Below are 25,867 nucleotides of genomic sequence, written 5' to 3'. Positions count from 1 at the left end.
TCCGTTACAGCACGCAGCTTCTCCTGGAAGCTTTCCGATTCGGTCAATCGAATGGATCCACCATCCGTGGGAACGAGCGCCACGGGCAAGGTATTCACTCCGTTCCGAAAGAAACACTCCAGAGGCACCAACTCAGTGGGACGGCTAGCCGACCAGGGCGAGCCCTGGCCGGGACCAGAGACCGGCATTCACGGCCCCTGGAAAGGAAAGGAAAGAAAAAGAAACCACCTTTAGAACGAACAACGTACTACAATCAGTTAAAATGTGACCAATCCCCTCTCGCGTTGCGCTGCTGCTTCAGCGCGCTATGCAGGGTTGGCGAAGCACACAGTTCCGGACAACCTTTTGCTTGCTTGTTTGATCCTCATCCGTGACGCTTACCCACTACGGGGTAAGCGCCACGGATTTCTGTCTCTACCCGGTAAATCTCTTTCCTAATTATCATAAACGTTATACTTCACCCTGATTTACTTTTTTTGTCTAGTTTTTTGTTTAGTTTTGTCTAGTTTTTTGTCTAGTCTAGAAATAAAATAATTGAAATTATATATAAACAGCAAAAGTTTTTGGTGGTATTGGAATAATGGCGAAACAACAATTAGTGATTTAATGAGCTATCCAATTATTTATTTCGAGAATTAACCGAGTAGTCTATTTGTGTCATAGATATAGTCACCGAGGGCCACGCAGATGTCCTGTGGCTAAAACCCAATGAAGAAGCCCCGAAGGAGAGGATATTTTGAGTATTTAAAGAAATACCCAATTTCCGGAATGAAAATTCGAATTTCTTCCTCTGTTTCCTAAAGTGACGACAAAATAATAGAAAGTGGTCAATGTTTTCGGGTTCCTGGCAGGAAGGACACAGAGGGGACGGTGCCAGACCAAACCTGTATAGGTAAAAATTTAATGGTGGGATTCGGCAGCGTAATTTTGTTACGGAGATTTATAATTTAGATGTCGGACACCATTTATTGTCCCACGAAAAAGACAAATTATTAAATTGCGACGTTTGGATTTTCATTTTCGTAGAATCTTGGAATAGGGAAAATTTTCTAAACCTAGCCTCAGTTACATAAGCCGAACTGGGCATGACAGACCTTACTGGTCCATCAAGAGATATCCGCGAAAGTGTGTCAGCCATTTCATTTAAGGATATGCCATGATGGCCTGGAACCCATACCAATCGTACCAGACTTACAAAACAGAACAGGGATACGTCTTCTTCGTCCTCGAAAAATTCCACTCACCACTCGATGGAGTCCCTTTATGCCGCCATCTTCGTTGTCGTCTGCATAGAGTACATGCGGCAATATCATCGGTGCTCATTCCTGGGTGAATGGCTTCGACTTAAGCCATTGGCGCTGCCGTTGAGACTCCTCTTTTATATGCGTAAGCATTTCTATGCTTACCCAGCGAGAAAACTGTCCGTTAGTCCTTACCGTAAGACGATCGCTTTCAAGATATAGGCCCACGCGTCTCTCTTCAACGAGGAGCGGCGAAAACACGGCGCGCGGAGCCATGAGCAGTCGGCACTCTGATCGCTTCGCATATCGCTTTCAAGATACGCTCCACGCGGCCGTGCCCTGCAGAGTACGTTTGATCAGTCGGTGCCGCCGCAGGAGTCCTTTGATCACGGTTCGTAATGGTTCGACACGGATGGACAAGGCGCTAAAGAGCGATAACGGCTTATAATACCGTCATCAGCGCACCTGGCGCCGCCACCTGCAGTACATTGCTTGCGTTATCAGTGCACCTTGCGCCGCCTCCGCACCAGTTCGTATCGGCGCAGCACTGTTGTTTGTACTGGCCGGATCAAGCGTCGTAACACTCATAATGACACCGGGCTGCGTGGAGATGAGCAAGTGGCACATTGCTTACGCATACTTAGACAACTCCCAGAGGAGTTCCTGCGTGAATTTTTTGTAACGAACCTCGAAAGAATATTGCTGCAAAGCAAGGCTCTAGCGCCGGAGACAGCCATTTTTCGAGGACGTGGTTTGCAGCCCTGTGAGAGGGCAGTGATCCGTCTAAATGGCGAACTTTGAGCCCGCAAGGTAGCGAGGCAGTTTCTGAATAGCCTATACAACACACGCGCACTCTTTCTAGGTGGCGCTGTAAGCCTGTTCACGACTGTTCATCTTACGGCTCGCATAGGCAACCGGGTTCTCCTCCTCTGTCCCCCTTTTGACATAATACAAAGCCCATGCCTCGCTCGCAAACATCGCACTGAACTAGGAGCTCCTTAGAGTAGTCCGGCGATCCGAGTACCGGTTAACTTGGTAATGCGCACTTTATAGCGCTGAAAGCCCTTTCCTTTTTGTTCTTTTTGTTGTCCCAGATGACCTCTTGGGGCTCTGTTTTTCTGGGGGCATCGGTTAGAGCACTTGCCAATTCCGAGTACCTTGGAATCTACCTCTGATAGCAGCCTGCGACACCTAAGAACGACCAAATGTAGGTATTCGTGCATGGCTGCAGAAAATCCTGTATCGCGGCCTCCTTCAAGTGGGAGGGACGGCGACGGCCCCGTCCGAGGTAGATTACTTCTGCCCGTGCCAGCTGACATTTGGGAGCCTCGAATGTTAAACCTGCTTCGCGTAGGCGCGTCAGTACAGCGCGCAGATGCTGCATGCGCTCAGACCAGGAAGCGTAAAATATTGCTGCGTCGTCAAGATAAAGTAAAGCGAACGCTTCCTGTCCAGGCAACACTCTGTTCATAAGGCTCAAAAATAGTACGGTGCGATGTTTAAGCCATAGCTCAATACATGAGGGCGAAAAATACCCAATGGCGAAATTAATGCAGCGTATCTGCTAGCTTGCTCTGTGAGAGGAGCCTGCCAGTAAGCCCTGACTAGATCTAGGGTGGAAATGAATTGAGCTGTGCTAACTTTCTCAGTGCGTTTTTCAATGTTCGGAATCAGATATATTTGATAATTTGTGATCGGATTTAGCTTGCAGTAATCGACGCAAGGAGTCATGGGGGATGTAGTGGACGAATACTGCACCAGGGCGGCCAATAGGTGACCCGTAAAATAGCGAGGGATTCTGGGATGCGCCGTCTGCTAGCTGTTTCCGGTTCGAGTCAGCGCAGCCGCCGCCACCGCTTCGCCGTTGAAGTCAATTGATGCGATTGCAGTCCGTTCTTCTTTCTGGGCTTTTATGTGCTAAAACCAGTTCTGATCATAAGGCACGCCGTAGTGGAGGGCTCCGAATTAATTTTGACCGCCTGGGGTTCTTTAACATGCACTACAACGCAAGCACACGAGCGTTTTCGCATTTCGGCTCCATCGAAATGCGGCCGCCGCGGCCGGGATTCGATCCCGCGAGGTCGTGCTCAGCGGCGCAACTGAGCCACTTGCGCTTGCTGTCCGGCTTGTCCCACTCGAAGATTACCGGGTGGTAGGTGCCAGGCGCGTAGCCAGGGGGGGGGGGGGGGGGGCTGATGGGGCTTCAGCCCCTCCCCGAAATTTTTTCGTGCCGGCATGCACCGCCGACCAAAACTACCACCGACGCCGGGAATAATCCATCAATCAATCAATCAATCAATCATGTTTATTTAACGTGCTCAGGAACAACCCGAAGGTCTGAGTGCTGGCGCACACATACATTACAAACCAAAAACAATAATAATAATAATAATAATAATAATAATAATAATAATAATAATAATAATAATTTATTTCCCATGAAAAGAATTACATGGTGGGGTTCTGGATAAAAAGTTGCACGCTGGCAACTTGACCAGCCCAAAAACCCATCAAAGGCAACACAGGGCGTCGGGCGCTCACATGTGAGTAAACAGATGGGAAGGTGTCAATTTACAAAAAAAACATGTGCATACGAGACAGGTAGTAATACACTTTAACAATTAGAAAAACAAGTAGTCTGCATTAACAAGGGAATATTCAATTTATACATGAGCATTATAGATTACAGAAAGAAAGTCTTATTATACACAAACAGGAAGAAATATAGGGAGAAAAAAAACCTAACATAGCACTATATTCAGGGCAGTATAAACTAAAGCAAATAAAGGGGGGGGGGGGGGGAGTCATACAGTATTGCATATGAACAAACTCATTAAACAACAAGGATTAGTTTGACTGAAAGTAGTTGTGCAGGCTGCATAAAGACAGAAGGTCTATTTCTCGTAAGGCGAGGTTATTGAGTAAAGTCGGAAGTGTATGTCGAAGCATTTGTTGACCATAATTCGTTCTTGAGTGCGGAATGTTCCATTGTTCAGGTGTCCTAGTGTCATAGGCTGCGACATGTTCGTGTAGGCGAGTTATGTTCAATCATTCTGCATTCTGTCTACAGTGTCTTTTTCACGCTCGAAAGACATTTCGGCACGAACATTGCGAACTCGGGCTGGATTCATGGCACCTGGGGTGGATTTCGTGGCACCTGGGGTCACGTAACGCAAGGAGCCCCATCCGAGCACGAACTTTCAAGGGCTTTTCGATAGCGTGCGGGCGCGTTGCAGCATCTCGCAGCGGCCGCGGAATCTACGGAGCGCATGGATTTCAATTCCGAAACTGTATGGGTGTAACGTTCTCATAAACTTTTGACGCGAAAGGTGCACTGACATTTCCAAAGGCGTGCTTAAAAAGATTTTCAATTCTGGAACCTTATGGGGTTAATGCTGTTATAAACTTGGACCAACATGCGTGCACTGGAGCCCTCGTGTCCAAGCCGTTCCAGAAATGAAAGCACGCGCTCGCAATCTTCCACACGCACGAAAATACTAAATATTACCGTGACTGTGAGCTAGCAGCTGATAATTTTCTCCAAACATTTGCAGGACGCGTGCCCAATGTGATCGATCAGCTGGACCAGAGCCGGCAAAATAAAATTTGAGAAAACAGGTGAAAGGAAATGGCCTATTATTGAGGAAATTATTTTTGCGGGCTACAAGGTCTGGCTCTCGTTGGCCACAGGGACAGTGGTCCTATGGATTTAAGCATAGGCCCCGCTGAAAATACAGGTATTTTCAGAGCGCTTCTTCGCATACGAGCTAATTGTGGAGATACATATCTGAAGAACCATTTGGAAAGTTGCCCCAGTAATGCCTCGTATTTAAGCAAAGATGCACAAAACCAAATTATCGAAGTTTGTGGCGAAATTATCAAAGAAAGCCTAGTTGCAAAAGTAGGCTGCTTCTCCATACGTCCTGACGAAACGACGGACATCGCCGGAATCGAACAGCCTACTGTTTGTGCAAGGTACCTAAACAAGGATGAAAACAACATAGAAGGAGTGTGTTTAGGTTTTAGCACCGGAATAGATGCCCTCTCCCTTTGCGACTGCAGGTTCTATGTAAATGTGTACAAACTGTTCCAGATTCTAGTCACCCTTCCAGTGACCACTGCCAGCGCAGAGAGAATATTTTTTAACAAGATTTTAATAAAAAACTACTTGCGCTCTACAATGTCTGTCGAACGCATGGTTAGACTGGTGCTTCTATACACCCACAGAGACGTCGGCATCAACGTGTCCAAAGTCATTGACCGCTTCGCTCAACTTCCCCGCCGAGAGAAGTTTGTCCTTTAGATAGCGAAGCAGCAAAAATCAATGCAAGTAAAGAGCTCTGTTCCTTCAGGTCCATAATCTCGTAATTATGAAAACGTATGAGTGTTCGTTAGCTTTTAAAACCGCAGACATTTTAGCCGTTTATTCTAGCAGTTAGCATCATGATCAAAATTATCATGCGAATAGGATAATTACGAGGACATCAATAACCAATTTTGACCGACCTTGCTCATTGAAAGCCCGGCCCACGCGGCGTTTGCCGAAAACACACTCGGATATTGGGTAGTATAACTTGCCGCATCATCTGTAGCTTTAGTTTGGCTTTTTCTTTCCTTTTTTAGCTACCTGCTTTTACTTCTTTTTTGAACCGAAGCAATACCCAGTTTAATTTTGGGTGCAGAATATTTGTTGCTGCTGTGCATTCAGTTAAATTACACATTTTCGTACTGATTTCTGCATTATTCCTCTATTATTCTGCCCACATGGCGCTGTCGCGACCGCCGCATGGCCCGAATACATAACACGGTTTCTGCGATCATAGTTTTGTTCTAGCATAGATCATCTGTCTTTCTGTACGCAAAGTTTACTATCTCTGACTCCGCCACGTGTTTATTTGTCTTGTTTGACGCATAATATACAGTGACGTTTGCTAAATACGTAGAATAATTGGAGACTTAGACGTATATTTAAATATCTCGTTGCGAGGTGTTGTGTATACAAGCAGTGAACTTTGTTTCCAGCGACTCGTTTTTGCCCTTTAGCGAGTTGTATCTTCGCATTTGTATATTCCATTCTATCTTCGCATTTATAATGTATATTTTGCAGAACTCCTACTTTTATGTGACTTCCACAGATAGGAAGATGAGAGGATTGCCCTTCGGACGGCTTTGGGGCACTTAAACGACAGGCCTTTTACGGAGGAAACGATCTTGGGCGCGTGGCCTCGTGCGTCTGCTGTGTGGAGGGCTACAAAGGCGCGGCTGTGTTTTTTGAAGTGCGCAAGCCTGTATGACCGCCTGTGACGAAACTCAGCGATGAACGCTTAACTTTAAATGTGCAACGTGTGAACTGTGAACTTCTCTCTTCCTTCTCTTTCAATCCCTTCTCCCCCTTCCCGCGTGCAGGGTAGCCTACCGGGCTCAGCATGGTTAACCTCCCTGCCTTTCCCTTATGTCTTCTCTCTCTCTCTCCTACTTTTTATTTGTACTCACTGTTGCGTGTATAATCTCGGTGTAATTACAATACACGACCGGTAACACCTGCTCCTGCGCAATCTATTGTAACGACGGACAGCGTCATTGAGGTTTTTTTCCTAGCTGTTGCATATGTTCAAAAATGTAAACAAGGTTCTTGAATGACGAAGATTCATCAAAATATTTGTCCTCAACTTATTCATTTCATGGCCTTTACGTTCTTCATATCAGCTGTATACACTGCTTTGCTGGTTTCGAACTGATATAGTTCTAATGTCTGTGTGACATTTTCTTTCCTTATTAAATAGACAAAAAAATAAACGCGGCCGCATTGATATCAGTTATTTCTGCCAGAATTTTTAGGACATCCGAATATATTCTTTTATGAAAAAATACATATTTTACTTGACAGTGCGTAGCGTTAAATAATTCGTTTGCAGCATCTAATATACAATGGCATTAGCAATGCAGTTATTATTCATGTATTTGATCCCTCGACAACTTCTATAAGGAGGAGGCCGCGCTGCAACATGACCCCCCCCCCCCCCCCCGAACAAAATTTCTGGCTACGCCACTGGTAGGTGCCTATGCAAAACTATCGTCGGCTGTTCAGTCGTTGGCTGCTCGAATTCAAGCGTTAAAGGTGAACGCATGTAACAACTGCCTTGGAGCAACCCTTGCTGAGTCAGCTGTGCACAAGCATCAGAGGAATGGCTGCCACTTTCAAAACTGTAACAAGGCAGGGACCATGCGTGAACAAAACGAAAATGAACGTACTGTGCCACTTATCAGGCGGCGATTAGCTGTGTAAGGGCCGACACGGAATGATTCCCCAAGATATATCTTTCTCTAACATTGACCCAGGCAACGAGAACTATTTCAGTACTCGCATGCACATATAGAGGTACTATGAAACGAGGTTTTACAGCGCGACTTTAAGCGGGACACAGCGAGATACATACATAATACTCGTAACCAACTAGACCACCTTAGCTCCTTCAGCACAGATAGAGATAATGCGCAGCCGTAATATAACGGCGATACGGCCATTGCTGACAAAAAAGCGAGAACGTCTAACTGCGTACCACTTCAAATGAACCTAGAGTTTCGACCGAGAATTCCGTTGACAGCACGCAAAGTTATCGTTTTCAGCGTTGGTTGCGCCGTTATACCGACGATATCGGTTTTGAGCTACGATGACAGAGCAGCATGCCCCGCTGTAGCCATCGCCTCAGCACCCGATTTTCTAAGTAATGTTTCTATACGCTTGATAAATTATCGGATAACGATAGCTTTTTCACCTGTCTGACGGACCCGCAGGCAGAGCAGTCAGTGACGGTGCGTCCAAGCAACGGCAAATGTCGTAGAGCTAAACCGTGCAGAAACAAAAAAGGCCGCCGAAACGAAAACCATAATTCCTTTATGAATAAAAGCGTATCCTTGCCTTCTTGGCTCGTCATCATCGCGCCCAGAGTGAACTGAAACCTAGAAATCAGCTGCATGAATGGTACATTTATGGTCGACAAAGCGGACGGAAAGCTTAACCGCGTAGAAAAACACGTGCGCCGGGCGTGCCACCGTTGCCGCCGCCTCGTCCGTCGAACCGGAAGCTGCTAGCAGACGGCGCGCCCCACAATTCCCTGCGATTGCTCGTTTTACGGGTCACCTATTCCTGTTCTGGTGAGGGAGTGACTTTGTTGAAACTTAGTAGACCTTCTTAATTTGTTTGCACCTGGACTAGTATAGCCTCACTAGCTCTCGGCATTATTATTTTTTTGCCGGTGTCAGGCGCCACTTCATGCCTGAAAACGTAGTCGACTGGAAGAAGATTCGAACTTACGACCTTCAGGAGGCCGGATGCTGTACCTCTGCTCCACGCACCACGCCATTCTACCGGTGCTAACATATGAGGCAGAAACTTGGCGGCTAACAAACAATCTCAAGAAGAAGTTAGGGACCGCACAAAGAGTGATGGAACGAAAAATGGTAGGCCTAACGCGAAGAGACAGGAAGAGAGCGGTGTGAATCAGAGAGCAAACGGGGAAAGCCGATATTCTAGTTGACATTAAGAGGGGAAAATTGAGCTGGGTAGGCCATGTAACAGGTAGGATGTATAACCGGTGGACAATTAGAGTTACAGAATAGATAGCAAGAGAAAGGAAGCGCAGTCGAGGACGGCAGAAAACTAGGTGGGGTGATGAAATCAGGTAATTGGAGATCGCGGGGAGAGGCCTTCTTCCTGCAGTGTACACACAAATAGGCTGGTGATGATGATGATGATGATAACGGGATTGGTCTTTCCTGCATGGTCAAAGAGATTCTCAGCGAATATTTCCCACGGAAGACTTGGTACTTCCTTTTGTAGCATTGGCTCCTTCGCTGGCTTATTATGGCTTGACTGGCACATTGCACAGCGTTCAACAAACCCCTTGATCTGCTGTTATATTCCAGGCAGTAGACTGTCTCTTTGGCTCTCCTGGTGCAACTTCCGATTCTAAGATGTCCCTCATGTATCTGATGGAGCAGTCGCTTTCTCCAGGTTTTGGATATGATGATGCAGTTGCCCTTGAAGAGGTTGCCCTCGTAGACGGCAAGTTGTTCCCGGAATGGCCAAAAGAGCTTCATTGCTTCTGACAGTCCACTTGCTTTTTGTGGCCAGCCGTTGAGGGTTGCTTCGATGACTCCTTGTAGTTGTGGATCTTGTAAGTCTGTCTAACTCCTCCAGGGTTGTTGGCGCCATAGGAATGATGGCCAACACTTCCATGTCTTGTGTAGCCGACTCTGCTCTTTCTTCGGGTTTGCAGTCAAGAGGTCTGCAATAGCCAACTCCTTGCCTTTTTTGTAGGCAACACTTGATGCGTAGTGTTGCACATGAAGCAGCAGCCTTTAGAGGAGTGGGTTTTTCCCTATGGGAAATTCAGATGTCCGCCGCAAATTTCCGTGATGTGCTCGTGATGTACTTAACACCTCAGTCGAGATGTTACGTTCAGATGTTCAGACAAGGGGCCTATTTCAACTGCTTGCACGGAGGCGCAAAGTGGGGCACAACAACGAAAATTGCGGGCCAATAAATAAAACCTCTGTCTCTTTCTTGTTCGTCATGGAGCTCAACAGCTGCTTCGAAATCGGTAGGATAACTGGCTCCTAACAATGTTCACAAGCACCTCCATTTTCGGAGGCAACTGCGTATGCTATCGCCCCATCTCCATCAATTCCAGTAAGATTGCGCTCCATGGTAACATATAAAAAATAACGGGTGCAAGATGGATCACATCCCGCCAATATGACTTACCATCACAGCACACATCGAAACTGCCATGGAGTCTATATTGCAGAAATGTATTTTTAATATCTTTCACAATGGCGACGCCCTCTGCTCCACTAGCATCTTTCTTAAGTTCTTCTTGCGATTTGTGCCACCTGTTTCTTTTTGCAGTTCATTTTCACATCATTTTTAGCTATCCTAGTATAGTTGCGATTTCTTTCTTGCTGTTGTTATCTCTGGGTTTACTAGCGCTACGACTGTTAACTACTCCGAACTTAGCTTACTTCTAATCCTTTGGTGTACATTGTGGGGATCGTGGTGACTTCTCGCACATCACCCCTAACTTGCACGTGCACGGTGACGGCCAGTGGCTAGGCTCGTTCTCCGGGAAGCGTATTTGTCAACATTATCCAAGTACAGCCAGATGCACTGCCCATTCGACGCCCATTGGCTGCATGGAGCACACCGCCACTTCCATTTTGGCTAAGCTGCTTCTAAATAAAGAAAGTGCCGCCAATCATGGCGCCAGTGTATTATTGTGGTTGCATTTATATGTGGTTACTCCAGGCGCATTTCTGCCGTCATCATCGGCGTTGCCATGAGGTGGCGTATAAAGTCCAATTGCGATAACATCTTTACCGCGCGCCGTATGCTGCATGTGCGAATGAAAACTTGTGAGGTTGAGCCGACGATGGCGGCTCAATCTCTTGCGCGCGAGGGAGGAAAGCGGGGAGGAAGCGCGCCGTCGTCCGCCGCGCGCAAGGCACCGGGGGAGGTGGCGGGGCGTTCTGCTAGGGATGGGTGATTAATTTTGCATTCGATTAACAATTATTCATTCATTATAGTCTTTCATCGATTCATCGCTTTCAAAGCAGAGTTTTTCATCAATTAATTGATTAATTGATATTTTGCCGGACAGTATACCCACTTTTGTAGCACCCTATTTTAATGTTTGAGAGGTGGAACCAAGTTAGAAATACGAGTATACAAAGTTTGATAAAGAATATTGTTTAATTCATGAAAGACCAAATAAAGTTGGCACTAGTGGCTATTGAAAATAAAAAGAATATACGCGTATGTTATAAAATGGCACTTAGAGCAGAATTATACAAGATACATGGCACTAGTAATCCCTGTACGGTACAGTCAAACAAGAATAAAGAAAACGGCAAAAGTTAAAGATGAAGTCCAACAAAATATCCATGAAATTTCAATATGCACAGGGGGGAAGTAAAATTACTGGTTTAGAATTTTAGGCCACATGCTCTTTTCTACAGAGCGAAGAAATGTCAATTGGCTGGGATTTTTGGGTCAAACCGACACCTTCCTTGAATGGCCACGCAACCAGTATGCGAGAATAGACACTCGCAAACTATAGATTGGATGGAATCGACATGAACTCTATCGCTCTGTCAAATGCATGCTCCAAACCGGCGCGAATGCTATGCAACGTCTGATGTGCACTGGGAGCAGCACGGCGATGAATGACTGGGTTGCTATAGACGGTTTCATGTGTTTACAAACAAACCTCGCTTGTCTCTGTTTGGTTGCCCCATCGGAACTTCCGGCAGGAGAGCTAGAAGCACTTCCGGCTATGTTGTTTGAAGGCATGCGCAACGTGAGGCCGGCGTGTCGATGTTTGCACTGCTTGGTGGAATCTGTGATGAGCTGATTCTACATCGTGAATATTGTCGAGATGACCAGCCACTATTTTAAGGCGCTAAGCACCGAAGCAAAAGATCGGTATCGCCAAAAGCTGATGTTTAGTGGCAGAGAGCTGCCCGATCCGCTCGAGGATGATGTCGTGCGATTTTCGTTTTCGGCGGGCTCCAAACACCTTCCCTCAGTTACAACCCCGGAGTAACAAGCGGATCATCTTAGTGAGGACATGCAATGAACGCAGACTGTTGTCTTCAAGGCAGGTAATGGGACTGCAGAAAACTAGAAAAACTTTAATGGTACTTTTTTCTTCTTTCTGGGCTTTTACGTGCCAAAACCAGTTCTAATTATGAGGCTCGCCGTAGTGGAGGGTTCCGCATTAATTTTGACCACCTGGGGTTCTTTAACGTGCCCTACAGCACAAGCACACGGGCGTTTTTGCATTCCGCAATGGCACTTTTATTGCTGCAAGATGGCACATGTTTTCTGCGTCATATGCCTTATTTCTGCTTTTCAATATGCATTCACAAGTAACTGTACATTCTCAAAAGTCATTTAGTGCAAGAAGCCTAGGTCGGCTGAAATTGGACTAACTTAAATGCTCACGAATTTACCACACTTCCAACAAAATCCATAATGGCCTCCGTTAATTCGTAAATGCTTTTAGAATGTGGCCGAAATTTCCTACATGCATGCACGGAAATTGCCAACTTTTCTGCAATTCTGCTCTGCGATACCGATACGAATGCTCACATGCCGCCGCGGTGGCTCAGCGGCTACGGTGCCCGGTAGCTCACCCGAAAGACACCGTTTGGGCCCCGGCTGTCGCATTTCGATCGAGGCGAATTTCTAGAGGTCTGCGTACTGTGCGATGTCAGTGCATGTTAAAGAACCACAGCTGGTCTAAATTATCCGGAGCCCTCCACTGCGGCACCCGTCATAGCTCCAGTCACTTTGGGACGTTAAACATAATTAACAAATGCGCACATTTACCTATAAATTATAGGTAGTAAAGCTGGAAAAGTGCAGTTGTGCCCCAGATACGAAAAACATTAAAATAAAACGGCGGCAGCATGGCACCCACTAAACAATAATTTTAACTCATGTTCGTAGCATGGCGATCCATGCCGAGGCAAGAAACTGACGAGCGGGCAAACTCGGGGCGAGAGTCGAGCTGCTCTCACGTGAGTTACAGGACATACGGCCAGAACAATTGTGCAGTAGCACTTTTATTATTCAGCATTATAGCAGTCCAGCTACTCCATATAGTAACATACCGTGGATGAAGCGAGCAGAGCAAATCTGGGAGCTCTTGATAGGCTCCGAGATTTGAAAAACACCGTTGACGAGTAACCGTAATGAAAACAGTTGATGCTCCAAGAGCTACTCGCCGTCACGCAACACACTGAATGCCACAAGTCGCACTTATATCGATATACCCGAAAAATAGCACAGAATATGCACAGGACGAGCAAGCGAGTGAACAAATACAGCAAAAACGAGCAAAAGGAACGGCTACCGGAAGTTTCCTAGGGGCGCCGGGTGCCGGCGCACAGCGTTGCCAGAGCGCGGTGGCGCTGGATGAAACCGTCTATACTATGCCTTGACTTGCGAACGAATTTGAAACCTCCGGCTTCGGATGGCGCGATGGCTTGTGCGGTGTGGAGGAAGAGAGGCGAAGCGCTTGGCTCCGCACCACTCGGTATTTGGAAAAACAGTCGACAGTCGCTCTACCACCGCCACACACTCACTGCTCGTGCTCTGCCAATCTGGTACGATTTCAAAATTTTTTCTCCGCTCCTGTCAAACTCTCGAAAACGATTAATCGAACATGTCAAATCGATTAATTCAATTAAATGAATGAAAAGTGGACATCGATGATGATTAATCTTTGTGCGGGATACATTTAATTGATTAATTGATTATTCGTTAATCGATATTACCAACCCCACGTTCCGCTCCGGCTGCTGCTGCGCATGGCGCGGAACCGCAGGACCGCGCGAGCCCTATATATTGAAAGCGATCTGCGACAGGGACAGAGCGCGCGGTGCACTGTGTTTTCGCCGCTTAGCTCGCGTTGCAGCGAGAGGCACCACGAAGGTCAATTCGCTCGCTGCTGCTGCCGCGCTTCCTCACTCCGGCGTTTTGACAGCAACTTCTCGCGGTCATCGAGTGAGATGTGTTCATGTTTGCTAGTGCGCGCGTGACACAATGCTTGTTAATTTAGTAAGCAAGCCTATCTTTACAAGTTTACACGGCCGATAAGACTGCTATCATTACTTCGCATAGCTGTCTACTAAATTGCTATAGCAATCGTTGCATCGCCTTTCGGGGGAAACTGCCACTTTTTAAGGCGAACGCCTTAGGTGTTTGTGTTGACGGTACCCTTGACGGTGGCCTTGGCGAAACTGCGCCGTGACGAAAAATGTCCGACATCGCAAAGAGTAATAAAAAATGTGGTTGATCCCTCTTATATAGGAATCGGTATAGAACACGAAAGTGAAACGTGTCTTCACAGAAGTAGTGTAATGTTTATTGCACATTGATATATAATGTCTATTGGTGTTTTGTGGCTAAAGCGCCCTTAGGCGTTGATGCACCCACGCTGACGCCTGGTGGCACGTCTCCTCCATCACGACTACCAACGTCGATGACCATGAGCAACCGTCGTGCATATGGAAGCTGCACTACGCTGCACACGCTAGCACAACGCGAAAGACGAAGCACGTAACTGACACACTAATACAACGCGCAAGACAAAGCACGTAACTGAATCGTCACCGAGTCAAATCAGCGCGTACAGCGCGTCGTAATTGCAGCCTCCGCGATCAACTTCAGAAACATTTTCAGAGCTAATTGCGGAGGCCACGCTCCGCTGTGCTGAGTACGGTGAACGCCACCTAGGTGGCGTTGGTAGTGCTTCTTGATGCCAGCGTCCCTTCGAATGCTGGCATCGAGGCGTCGTAGTATAGTGCCTAGAATATACTTACTAGTGTGCCGACCGCGGGCTTTCCGGTGGCACGGAGAATGATGCCTTCCAACGGCGGCCACCAGACGGCGATAGCCGTACGGACCGTGCTATGCCGAGCGGCGTCTCTAGCCAACGCGCGCGTGTGCGACAGACGCCAATGGGCTGCCCCAGCCCGTTTCGCTTTGCGGAACGTTGGTTGAGGTGCAAAGTGTAATCGAAAGAATATGATTTCGTTTCACTTACAACGATCGTACGCACAGTTATCATTATAACGCTACACGCTACCGGGTGTTCCTGCGAAAAATACCAATAAATAAATACGTGGTTTCCGAAGAAGTGTAACTTTTTTTCCACAGTAAACTATTATATGCGAGACAGGTCTACAAATGCTAAATTCACACCAAGTTGTATCTAATTACCATAAATTAAATTAATTACCATAAATGACGGTAATTAAACAGGGCACATTTTCATGGGCGAAACACCGTCGACTAATTTTGAACGAGCGCTCAATGTAGCAATTATTAAAGTGTTTCTCACAAGCGACAGCCGCCAGAGTTAGCCTTCTATCTGCCCTCTTATATTCTTCTCCCACTCGGCAAAACGTTCTGGCCAGTCAGCAGGCGCGCTGAATAATGAGACTTGCTCGTTGTTTGAGCGGTATCCAGTTGTACAATATGGGACAAAACGGGTGCTGTCTTTACGCCTCGTTTTCTGCGACATCTCGGTTCCGTCCGTGAACAGACACAAGTGCGAACCACGCGCTCAGAAAAGAAACCCAGCAATGACATGCGGAGGCACCACATGCTACTTGCTCGAAAGCTACAACGCGCCGCAACCGACTGCGCTTACGAACGCGCATCCAAAGTGCATCCGAAGCGCAAGCGACGCGCGATGCGCCGCTCGGTTAGCACGGTCCCAAACAGTGTCGCCGTCTGGTGGCCTCCGGCGGAAGGCATCACCGGCGGTGCCAGCGTCTCCCATTAGAAACGCCCGGCGGTCGGCACACTAGTAAGTATATTCTAGGCACTATAGTCGTAGTGCTGAGACCACCGAAGCGTTCACTGTCGGTGCGCGTTAGTGTCATAATGCAGTACTTCTCTTTTCTGCTCGTAGGCGGCGGCACCGCCCCGAGCAAGAGCGCGGGTACACGGAGGAGTGTTAGATATATAAGGCGCGTCTGTGTAGCTCTCTGCAAATGCGTTTGTGGCGCAATGGGTTAAACGCTCGGCGATCTATCGTCGCGGACCGAGAGGTCGTGGGTTTGATTTCCAAATTTTGCATGTTTGTGGAACTTTTTCTTCTGGTTTCTTTCTTTGTATTATGTTCGTGTACATTGTAAGCTGACGTATTTCCGTGACGGAAATACGTCACTGAAGTCTTGGTGGACCCCGGCATAAAACACTTTCGTGTTAAAACAAGTCGGGAAATGTTCGGATTGACATTACATTTCTTAGGGAGGCTCCTGTAAACAAAGAAATTTGGTGCCTTTGAGAAGAAAGTTTGACACATTACGGTCTGGGTGGGAATCCAACCCGGGCGCCTCCACGGTGCGACACGAGCACGCTTCCCTGAAGCCACGTCTGCATTCTTTTTTATTTATTGATGAAGCCACGGCTGCTGCACGGTTCTGGCTTACTAAAAGTGTGCCTAGTGCGTGCCTGATTGCACACATCACGTGGTCACAGAGACGCGCTCGTGCCACTGCTCGCGCGTTCGTCGTCTTCTTGCACCGCTGGCTCCGTCGCCGCTCATCATCATACCAGCGTTCTCATACTGCCCCTCGCGCTCTTGCCCCTGCTCGCGCGTTCGTCGTCTTCTTGCACAGCTGGCTCCAATACCAGCGTTCCCATACTGCCCCTCCCTCTACGAAGGCGCTGACAGCACTGGCCCACTATCAGTAGGTGCGGCAATTTGGGTGCGTTCTGTCATGCGCTCCGATGCAATCAGGCTTTCGCCTTCAGGCTTGACAAAGGTGTAACACTTCCTTAATTTCTTCCTCACGCCAGGCACGCTCATTTCGGACGCGCAGAGCTGCCCTTGCGGCATTTTCTTGACTAAGCATAGTCGCGTTGCTTCTGCGACGCCTCGCCTATGTGCAGTCCAGTCATGCATGCTCGCGACTTCCCACGTCCTCGAACACTAAGCGAACGTATGTTGCAGGTTAACTGCTGCGGTTGTCAGCTCTTATCAGGGCAGGTACGCAAGGACGCGCCGAAACAGCTGGTGGCTTCATGCGTGGTGTCTTCGCACATGCCTATATATAGTGTTATGGGACATGCGATCTTAGTTTGGAGACGCGGCACAGTCGTAATAGTAGAGCAAGCTGCGCACGAAACGTTCTCATTGGGGCAAGCATGTGCGCACCGCACTACCAGCGCCCGTGAACCCGCCAGCGTTATTAATGCAAAAATCAAAGGCATTTTCTTAAAGAAAGATGGTTGAACGCGAAGCTTTCTCCCATGCCAACTAAATCAAAGTCCAAAGCCAACGACCACGCAACGAACCCAAGAAATGCTGAGCGACCCGATGCGATACATATGTGATTTGATTGCTTGTTTAGGATTGTATTTTTTGAACGTTGAATTTGAATGAAGACACATTTCGCTAAGTTGCATAGCCTTTATTTTAGATCATGTAGCCGTTGATTACGCGCATATTCACACTTTCACGGACGACTCTACACTTGCACAGTATTGCCTCGTGATCGCTGTGGTAGGCGGTCAGAAGCTCCGCCGTTGCCGATACACGGGATCGGCCCTACAGGCACGATCGCGCTCGCGCTTACGCTCGCGTACGCTATATATATATATATATATATATATATATATATATATATATATATATATATACTGTCGCGTATACCCTGCTGTAGAATATACGCTGAATGAGAATCCAGGCAAGCGTAAGCATCGACGCGCGATGCCGAGCCGAACCTCGTTCTCTTCTTCTCCAGTCCCCTTGCTGTGCCACACCATGTGGCATTACCCCCTCTTTAAAAGAATGAAAAAGAAGGAAAACATACACAGGCTTGACGTGAGAGCGCCGAGATGGCCTAGGACTACAGTGATTGTGACTACATAGGCTGTAGTCACAATCACTTTTGTGTGCGATATTGTCACAAGGCACTGAGGGACGACAAACAACCAAATCTAACCTAAGTGGCTGGAAGCGTCGGATATTAGGGGCTGTAGTACGGTTTCAACCGCACAACGTGCACAATCTCAGATTGCGGTTTTCGACGTCGGGGAGGCTGGCTTCCATCAGGAAGGACTTCGTGATTGACGTCACTAATTCGCTGCGACACTCTGTAAGGTCCGAAGTAGCGACTTAAAAGCTTCTCAGATAGTCCTTTTCGGCGCACGGGAGTCCAGACCAAGATTTGATCACCAGGTTGGAACTCGACTTGTCGATGGCGGAGATTGTAACGGTGCGCATCGATGCTCTGTTGTTTCTTTATGTGCACTCGGGCAAGCTGACGGGCTTCTTCAGCACGTTGCACGAAAAGTTCGGCATCTTGGGCGAGATTAAGATGATCGATGTTGTCGCACGGCAGCATTGCTTCTAACATAGTCTGCACTTCACGGCCGTAAACGAGGTAAAACGGCGTGAAGCGTGTTGTTTTTTTGCGTAGCAGTGTTATAGGCAAACGTTACGTAAGGGAGTATCTCGTCCCACGTCTTGTGCTGTACGTCTACGTACATAGACAGCATGTCAGTCATCGTTTTGTTCAGTCGCTCGGTCAAGCCGTTTGTCTGCGGATGATAGGCAGTTGTCCTTCGGTGGGTCGTGCAGCAGAGTTTAAAAACGTCTTCAATGAGCTGTGCCGTAAAGGCTTTTCCTCGGTCTGTGATGACGTGCGATGGGGCGCCATGCCGTAGGACGATGCTCTGTATGAAAAACTGGGCAACCTCGGAAGCTGTGCCTCGAGGCAGGGCCTTTGTCTCAGCATACCGCGTTAAATAATTTGTGGCGACAATTATCCACCTGTTGCTGGAAGATGACAGTGGAAACGGGCCCAGAAGATCCATGCCGACCTGGTCGAAAGGTTTGCCAGGTGGGTCAATCAGATTCAGCAATCCCGCAGGCTTCACAGCTGGCGACTTTCGGCGCTGGCATTGACGGCAGGCTTGGACGTACCGCTTAACACACTCGGCAAGTCTGGGCCAGTAGTAGGATTTGCGCACTCTATCAAGCGTTCGCGTAAAACCCAAATGGCCAGACGGAGGCTCGTCATGACAGGCGAACAAAACTTCAGCACGGAGGTCTGCTGGAACGACCAAAAGGTAGGTCTTGTTGCTGGCAGCGGAGTTCTTCTTATACAAGACGCCATCTCGTAAACAAAAAGACGACAATCCTCGAGCGATATGCCGCAGTATTGATGGGTTTCGTCCTTCTAGATGTTCGAATATAGGCCGTAGTGCGTCGTCTGCGCGCTGTGGTGTGGACAAATCAGTAACGCTTACGGCCCCAAGGAAAGCGCCGTCGTCCTCAATGTCTTGGTCGGTAGTGTCGATGGAGGCGCGCGAGAGTGCGTCAGCGTCTTCGTGTATGCGGCCCGACTTGTACACGATGGTCACATCGTACTCCAGCAAACGTAGACTCCACCGTGCCAGTCGTCCAGAAGGGTCCCGCAGATTTGCAAGCCAGCATAACGAGTGATGATCGGTTACAACTTTGAATGGGCGGCCGTAGAGATAAGGTCAAAATTTGGCCAGCGCCCATACGACGGCAAGATACTCTTTCTCCGTGGTGGTGTAGTTGGTCTCTGCACGGTATACCCTGCTGTAGAATATACGCTGAATGAGAATCCAGGCAAGCGTAAGCGTCGACGCGCGATGCCGAGCCGAACCTCGTTCTCTTCTTCTCCAGTCCCCTTGCTGTGCCACACCATGTGGCAACATATATATGTAGTATGTATGTATGTATGTATGTATGTATGTATGTATGTATGTATGTATGTATGTATGTATGTATGTATGTATGTATGTATGTATGTATGTATGTATGTATGTATGTATGTATGCCGTGCGCTGCACTCGCGGCCTACCCATGGTAACGGCCGGGAGTGCATTGCGTGACGCGCGTAATGCAATGCAGATGTATACAGTTCGTCTGGGTAGCGTGGCATTGCGGTTGCCATTGTTCTTATCGGTAAAACTGTGAATGTAAACTGTAGTGTTCTACGATACGTATGTCGGGCGCCATTGTTCTATCGATCGTGTGCGCAGATGCGCAGATAGTTCCATTGTGTAAGTTGGCTTTCCTGCAGTGCGTTTTCGGCGATCACGGACGAGTCAGTGAGACATAGAAAGCTTCGATTTAAAAGCATTATATGCCCCATGAAGGAGAAAATCCGGCGTCCGTTGTTATCATCCGATGGTACCAAAACCCACGTCACAAAGTGGTGACATCACGTTCCCGGCGCTGACCTGCTGCGGCTCGCATTGCGAAATGCCACGGTGAACCGCTGTGGCGTCGGCCCTGGCCCACTCCCGAAATTGGTGTAAAGTGTATTAAGGTGGATTAAAGTGAATTAAGTCGGATTAAGGTTGGTAAAAATTAGAGCAAGGTGGATTAAGATGGAGTTTCAATTTAAGGTGATGACTTAGACAACTCATGCTTTTGCATTGAAATCATCTAAGGATACTTAAGTGACTGTCAGTTTTTTACAGCAAGTGCCGGCGGTCATCGAATGAACCGCTGTTTCGGTTAGTAAGAGACTGTGTACTGTAACAAATGCGGCCCTTAAATCTACAAACGTACTTCCTGTAATTGTTTAATTCTGTGTTATCACTTTCAATATGCTTCGCTTTTCGGGTGACACTGCTAGCACTTTCTCGCAATGTACGGAATGACGAAAGAGAACTGTATTTCCGCAGGTGGAGACGCGTCCAAACTGTCAGGTATCGACGGTGTCAGCCATCTTCGATCGCTCAAAGACCCCACCGTTCCGACACCAAGGAACGAAGTCCTTCTCAACATCGACCCCACAGATGGTAACGCCGCCTTGATCCAAGCTCCATACAAGCTCGTATCTGGTTCTTTTCCACGTGCTTCAACGGACTGGCTCCCATTACCCGGTGAAAGAGAAAAGGCCGACACGGAATCTCAGCACGCACGCGAAGCCTGCATGAATTCCACAGTGTTCAAGGTAAACGGCCGAAAGTCAGCGCCAGTTTCAATGTGCCTTTCCGGATTACAGCATATTCTTATACTCTAGGTCAAACGACATAATTATCGCTAATGATGCTATTTAATGTTGGCTGTATACCATGGGTACAAACTTCCTTTATTGCCACTTTTTCTTTACTCAACGCTACATGACTTGCCTTTATGACACAAGTCTTAGTAGCGAACCCAAGACCTACCAGGACTCGCAAATGAAGGTCTCCAACGAGGGAACTTAACGCCTGTGATCTCTAACCGTTATTTACTGTATTTACACCGTCGTAGTTTCAGTAGGACTGCCTGCATCACGAGAGAGTTAGATATCTTATAATTGAAGCCTACTCGCCTGCCCAGTTTCTGGACTATGGCCCACACTTATCCGCACATTTTTTAGGCGTGGATTCACATACTTATGCGGACATTTTAGGCGCTGCGGATGTGTACTTGCGGGCTCCGCTATTTAAAGAATTTCCGCCACCCACGAGTAAGTGAACACACCAGGCAACATGATTCCACGGGGAACACTTTTTGACGCCGTCGATCTTTGCAGTAGCACTTCGTCCATTGTTGCCACGCGCGTACCCTACCATCGGTCGCCGCCGCTTGAAGTCTTCAGTAGCACTCCTAAAGTAGATTAGCGACGATTAACTATACTCTGTCTCAGTAGTTCTTGCAGCACTGAAAACAGCTGGACTCCTTAGCCACTAGCATGGGCGGAAGGGCCTGAAGATCGGTAACATGTGGTACCTCATCTGTGTACTATAGCCCCTCAAGATAGCTAACGGATGCATTGCTTTTGGCGACAGCATGCAAGGCGCGACCTCATCCTCGAACTCCGCAGTCAACTCATGATGGTACGTTTAAGGTAGTTCAGTGCAGCCTGAAACAGTTGGTTCTCCTCCAGAACTTGCTTCAACTAACCAAGCATTTCTACCTCCACACCGACGCCACCTTCGACGGAGAGATGATCAGCCCGCTAACTCACACCGAGTCCACTTCACGACAGCGTAGTGTAGAGCAGCCCGAAAGAGTTGCGCCTCCACCCGACGGCCTCCTCGCTTATGGGTGGTCCTGTGGCATGTCGCAACACGATTGTCGAAGGCAACAAACTTGCACCTGAGGGCAGCCATCACGTGGGCAGGAGTGCGCGGGCTGATTTCATCCACGACCTGAGGGCTCCGGCTGATTGTTGGCAGTGGTCGAGATAGCGGCTGATCTCCATATAAACCCGTGTTTGGAATAAGCCACTGGAAGCATCTGATTTCGCGTCTCGGCAGAAATACGTACAGGCAGACGCGAGCTGGTCCAGGCAAGAATCGCGTAAAGGCAGAAGTAAGCGCGCCTACGAATGGCATCGTTGATCACCATTGCGACGATTCGCGACGAAACTCTCTATTTCTGGCGGCCGCTCACCAGGTCGTGGACGAGGTGCATTCGGCGAGAATCCTCGGAGCCCCACTTGACGATAAGGATACATTCTGTACATGTGCTCGGCTTCGCCACAGTGAAAACAAAGGGGCTTGTAGTCTGCGGTGCGCCAGACGTCGCTCTTCCTAGTTCTTGTTTCGGCGATGTGCGGTGGGCTGCGAGGCCTGAAGCTTACGTCCATTTGCTGAGCGGGGTGTACCATGCTATACGAACTTGGGGGTGGTGGACGGCCTACTGCTTCAGCGTAACTCATTTCAGGACGCGGTCCTTGCTGTGGTGCCTCGTACTGTTCAGGAACATGGACGGCCTGTCGGACCTCGGCGCGCACCATTTCCGCAATGGAAAGTTGTCCCACAGAGGCAGCGGTCGTCTGCATCTTCTGCAGTTCCTCCTTGATGACAGCCCTGATGAGTTCTCGCAAGGCGCCGATGTCGTTGCCGAGGGTAACGGCAGAGAGCTCCCTTGAAATCACGGCGTCGCGGTTGAATTGCCTGTCCCGCTGTTGAAGGGCCTTTTCCATGGTAGTGGCTTCGTCGTGGAACTCTGCAAGTGTCGTCGGTGGATTTCGAATAAGGCCAGCAGAGATTTTCTCTTTGACGCCGCGCATTAGGTGGCGCACCTTCTTCGCGTCAGTCATAGAGGGCTCCGCACGTCTGAAGAGCCTATTCATGTCTTGTACGTACGCCGTCACTCGCTCATTCGGGCCTTGAATTCTCAACTCCATTGCTAACTCCGCCCTCTCCTTCCTGTCCGCCCTGGCGAAGGCTTTGAGGAACTGCCGACGAAATTCTTCCCATGACGTTAGTGTCGCCCGTGGTTCTCAAACCATATTTTAGCGGAATCTTCAAGAGCGAAGTACACGTAGCGAAGCTTACGTTCCTGGGTCCAGTCGTTGAGGTTGGCGACCCGGTCAAAATGGTCAAGCCAGTCGTCGGCGTCCTCTGAAGCACTCCCGTGGAACGGCTTGATTGACGACCACGTGCGATGCTGCAGTAGCGGCAGGAGGTGGTTGGTTCGTCATTCTACTTCGTTCGGGTAGCAGACCATGCGGTGGCTGGAGTCCTTGGAGACGTCGGCTGCTACGTACGTGCACAGGGGTAAGCTCGGTCGAACTACTCGCCGGGCTTAGGTCTGGGGTACGCTCCGGAGATCTTAACATCGACCGTACCCAGCACTTCCACCAAAAATGTGACCCAGCTAGTACAGCTAGAATAGTTGACCAGCAACAGATAGGCAAAAAAACACGTCAGCCTTTAATAATGGCTGGACCTCGGAGAGCACGCGCGCAACCACGAACTTCGTCATTCTCGCCTCAAGGGTCTAGTGCCCCCACGTGCCAACTTATTTCGCGTCAATATGTTACACCATCTCGAGTATTGCAAACGACATATCAGTTTCACGAGAACGACGAAGCACCCACACACATGCACGAGGCGCCGTACTTGACGTAGCTTATGCAGTGTACGAGAGAGAACGCTTAGCGTCACTCTCAAACACCTGTATAGCTATAGTTTTGCGGGTGCAGCGCAGAGGCTCCGATTGAGGAAACTGCTAACGCAGTACAAAGCACGAAACATCATCGTAGAGACATGGCCTCCGAAATTGATCGCGCAGGAAGGTTTTGCTCAGGCCCTCCCATTCGGCACGCTCCCCAGCAAAAAAAGTGATGCAGCGCGAGAACCCGGCAGCCTCAAGGTGGCGCTGTTGGCCGAGGGCTTTGTCCTTGGGTCAACCATTGGGCTCTTCCAAAGAGTGAGCAAAAGAAATGCTCGCGGAAAATTCTGGCGGATGCAACCTTGTAGTAGTAGATGGGCTAAATGGCGTGCTAAACAGGAAAGCGACGGGACTAGCCCAGCGTTTGGCGAAGGGTGTAAATGACTTACGCGAGGTGTCCCCCCGGGTGCAGATTGTGGTATGCACAGTGCCGGAGGTACCTGTATGTTACATTAACGTACAAAGAGCAGTTGCGGTCACTAATGAGGCGATTTGGAAAGGAGCCGAGAGAGAGGTTTCGAGGTTGTACAAGTCAACAGGGAAGTGAGAAGGCAGGGTGGTTTTCAAAAAGACGGAATTCGCTTCCATCAGAAGCTTGGACGTGAATCAGAAGCTTGGACGTTGCACAACCAGCAAGTCGCCAGCTTGGCTGGCGACTTGCTGGTTGTGCAACTGCTTTTTTTGGGTGGCCCACAGGTGCTCAGGACGCCAGGGTAAGCAGTAATGAAGAAGGTCCCTTAGGGGAACCTCAGACTAGCATCACCAGCAACAACAGAAAAACGAGAAAGAAAAGAAAGAAAATAGCTCGCTGTGCAATAGGTTGCATAAACATGCAGGGTGGCAGGAGAAGGGAAAAGAGGTTAGAGATTGAGGATCTGGTAAATAGAAAACAAATAGGTGTGCACGCGGTTACGCAAATGCACCTCAGAGATTTAGAAGAGCCGCCAATAATTGAGAATTACGTTTGGGAAGGGTGCAACGGAACCTAATTGGAAAGAAAGGGAGGGGGAGTCAGAATGCTCATACATAATGGCGCCAAACGGGAAAGATTAAATTCAAAATGTCAAGAGCATATCAAGGATAAAGTTGATATCAACAAAGTACGGAGACAGGGGTGCCCTTTTTCCCCGCTGCTGTTTATGATGTACATGGTAAGGATGGAAACGGCACTAGAAGGAAGGAAGGAAAGAGTAGAGAAGGAAAGGCAGGGAGGTTAACCAGTTTCGCACAACCGCTTTGCTACCCTACACATGGGTTTGCCCTCTCATACAAACAAGCCGGCACAATAGTTGAGCAGCAGCTTCCACGTTTATTTGATGCGGGCGACATTGTGTTGCTTGCTAACAAGCAAAGTGATATGCAAAGTCTGGCTGATATCTGTAGAGAATGCGAGAATTTAGGATTACAATTTAGCGTTAGAAATTGGGTTTTATGGTACTCAATGAAAAGAGTGAACAGACAGTGTTGATATAGGGTGAGGAAATACCTCTGGTAAAAGAATACAAATACCTTGGTGTATGGATAAACGACGGCGATATATATCTGGAGACACAGGAAAGAAAACATAATAGCAAAAGGGAAGAGAAATGCGGCCATAATGAAGCACAGAGCGCTATGGGGATACAATAGATACGAGGTGCTCCGGGGTATGTGGAAAGGTGTAATGGTTCCAGGGCTAATATTTGGAAATGTGGTTGTTTGCTTGAAGTCAGGGGTACAATCAAGACTCGATGGCAACCAAAGGTCAGTGGGACGCCTCGCATTGGGCGCCCACGGGAAGACTACAATTGAAACTGTGCAGGTGATATCAGCTGGATAAGTTTTGAAGTGAGGGAAGCGCAGAGTAAAATTCATTTTGAAGAACGACTTAGGAATATGGAAGAAATTGAATGGTGTGCGAGAGTGTTCACATACACAGGAACAAAATTGACTCACAGTGGAGGAAGAGTACTAGGAAGCTTACCAGCAAGTATGCGACCAATATAGTCAGCAACACGGCAACAAAGAACGTCAAACGCAAAGTGAGAGAAGCTGAGACAATTTCATGGATGGCGGTAATGGAAAAGAAATCTGCTATGACTAGAGATGCAATATTTCCGGAAATTTTGAGCAATCGGAAAAAACCCGTTTTTTTCACGTTTTTTTCCAAATTTTGGAAAAATG

General features: G+C 48.2%; 1 protein-coding gene across 1 annotated transcript in view; it reads left to right on the top strand.

Moving 5' to 3' along the window:
• Positions 1-25,867, top strand: part of LOC119439933 (arylsulfatase B) — a 322,975-nt gene that overhangs the window by 285,638 nt on the left and 11,470 nt on the right. The window contains exon 9 of the mRNA XM_049661199.1: positions 20,494-20,765. Within this exon, the coding sequence (XP_049517156.1) occupies positions 20,494-20,765 (272 nt within the window). The remainder of the gene's footprint in view (positions 1-20,493; positions 20,766-25,867) is intronic.

This window comes from Dermacentor silvarum, chromosome 2 (genome assembly GCF_013339745.2).
Source record: "Dermacentor silvarum isolate Dsil-2018 chromosome 2, BIME_Dsil_1.4, whole genome shotgun sequence".
In the NCBI taxonomy this organism is placed as follows: domain Eukaryota; kingdom Metazoa; phylum Arthropoda; class Arachnida; order Ixodida; family Ixodidae; genus Dermacentor; species Dermacentor silvarum.
The sequence above is the reverse complement of the archived record's forward strand: the minus strand, read 5'-3'. Positions and strand labels throughout refer to the sequence as shown.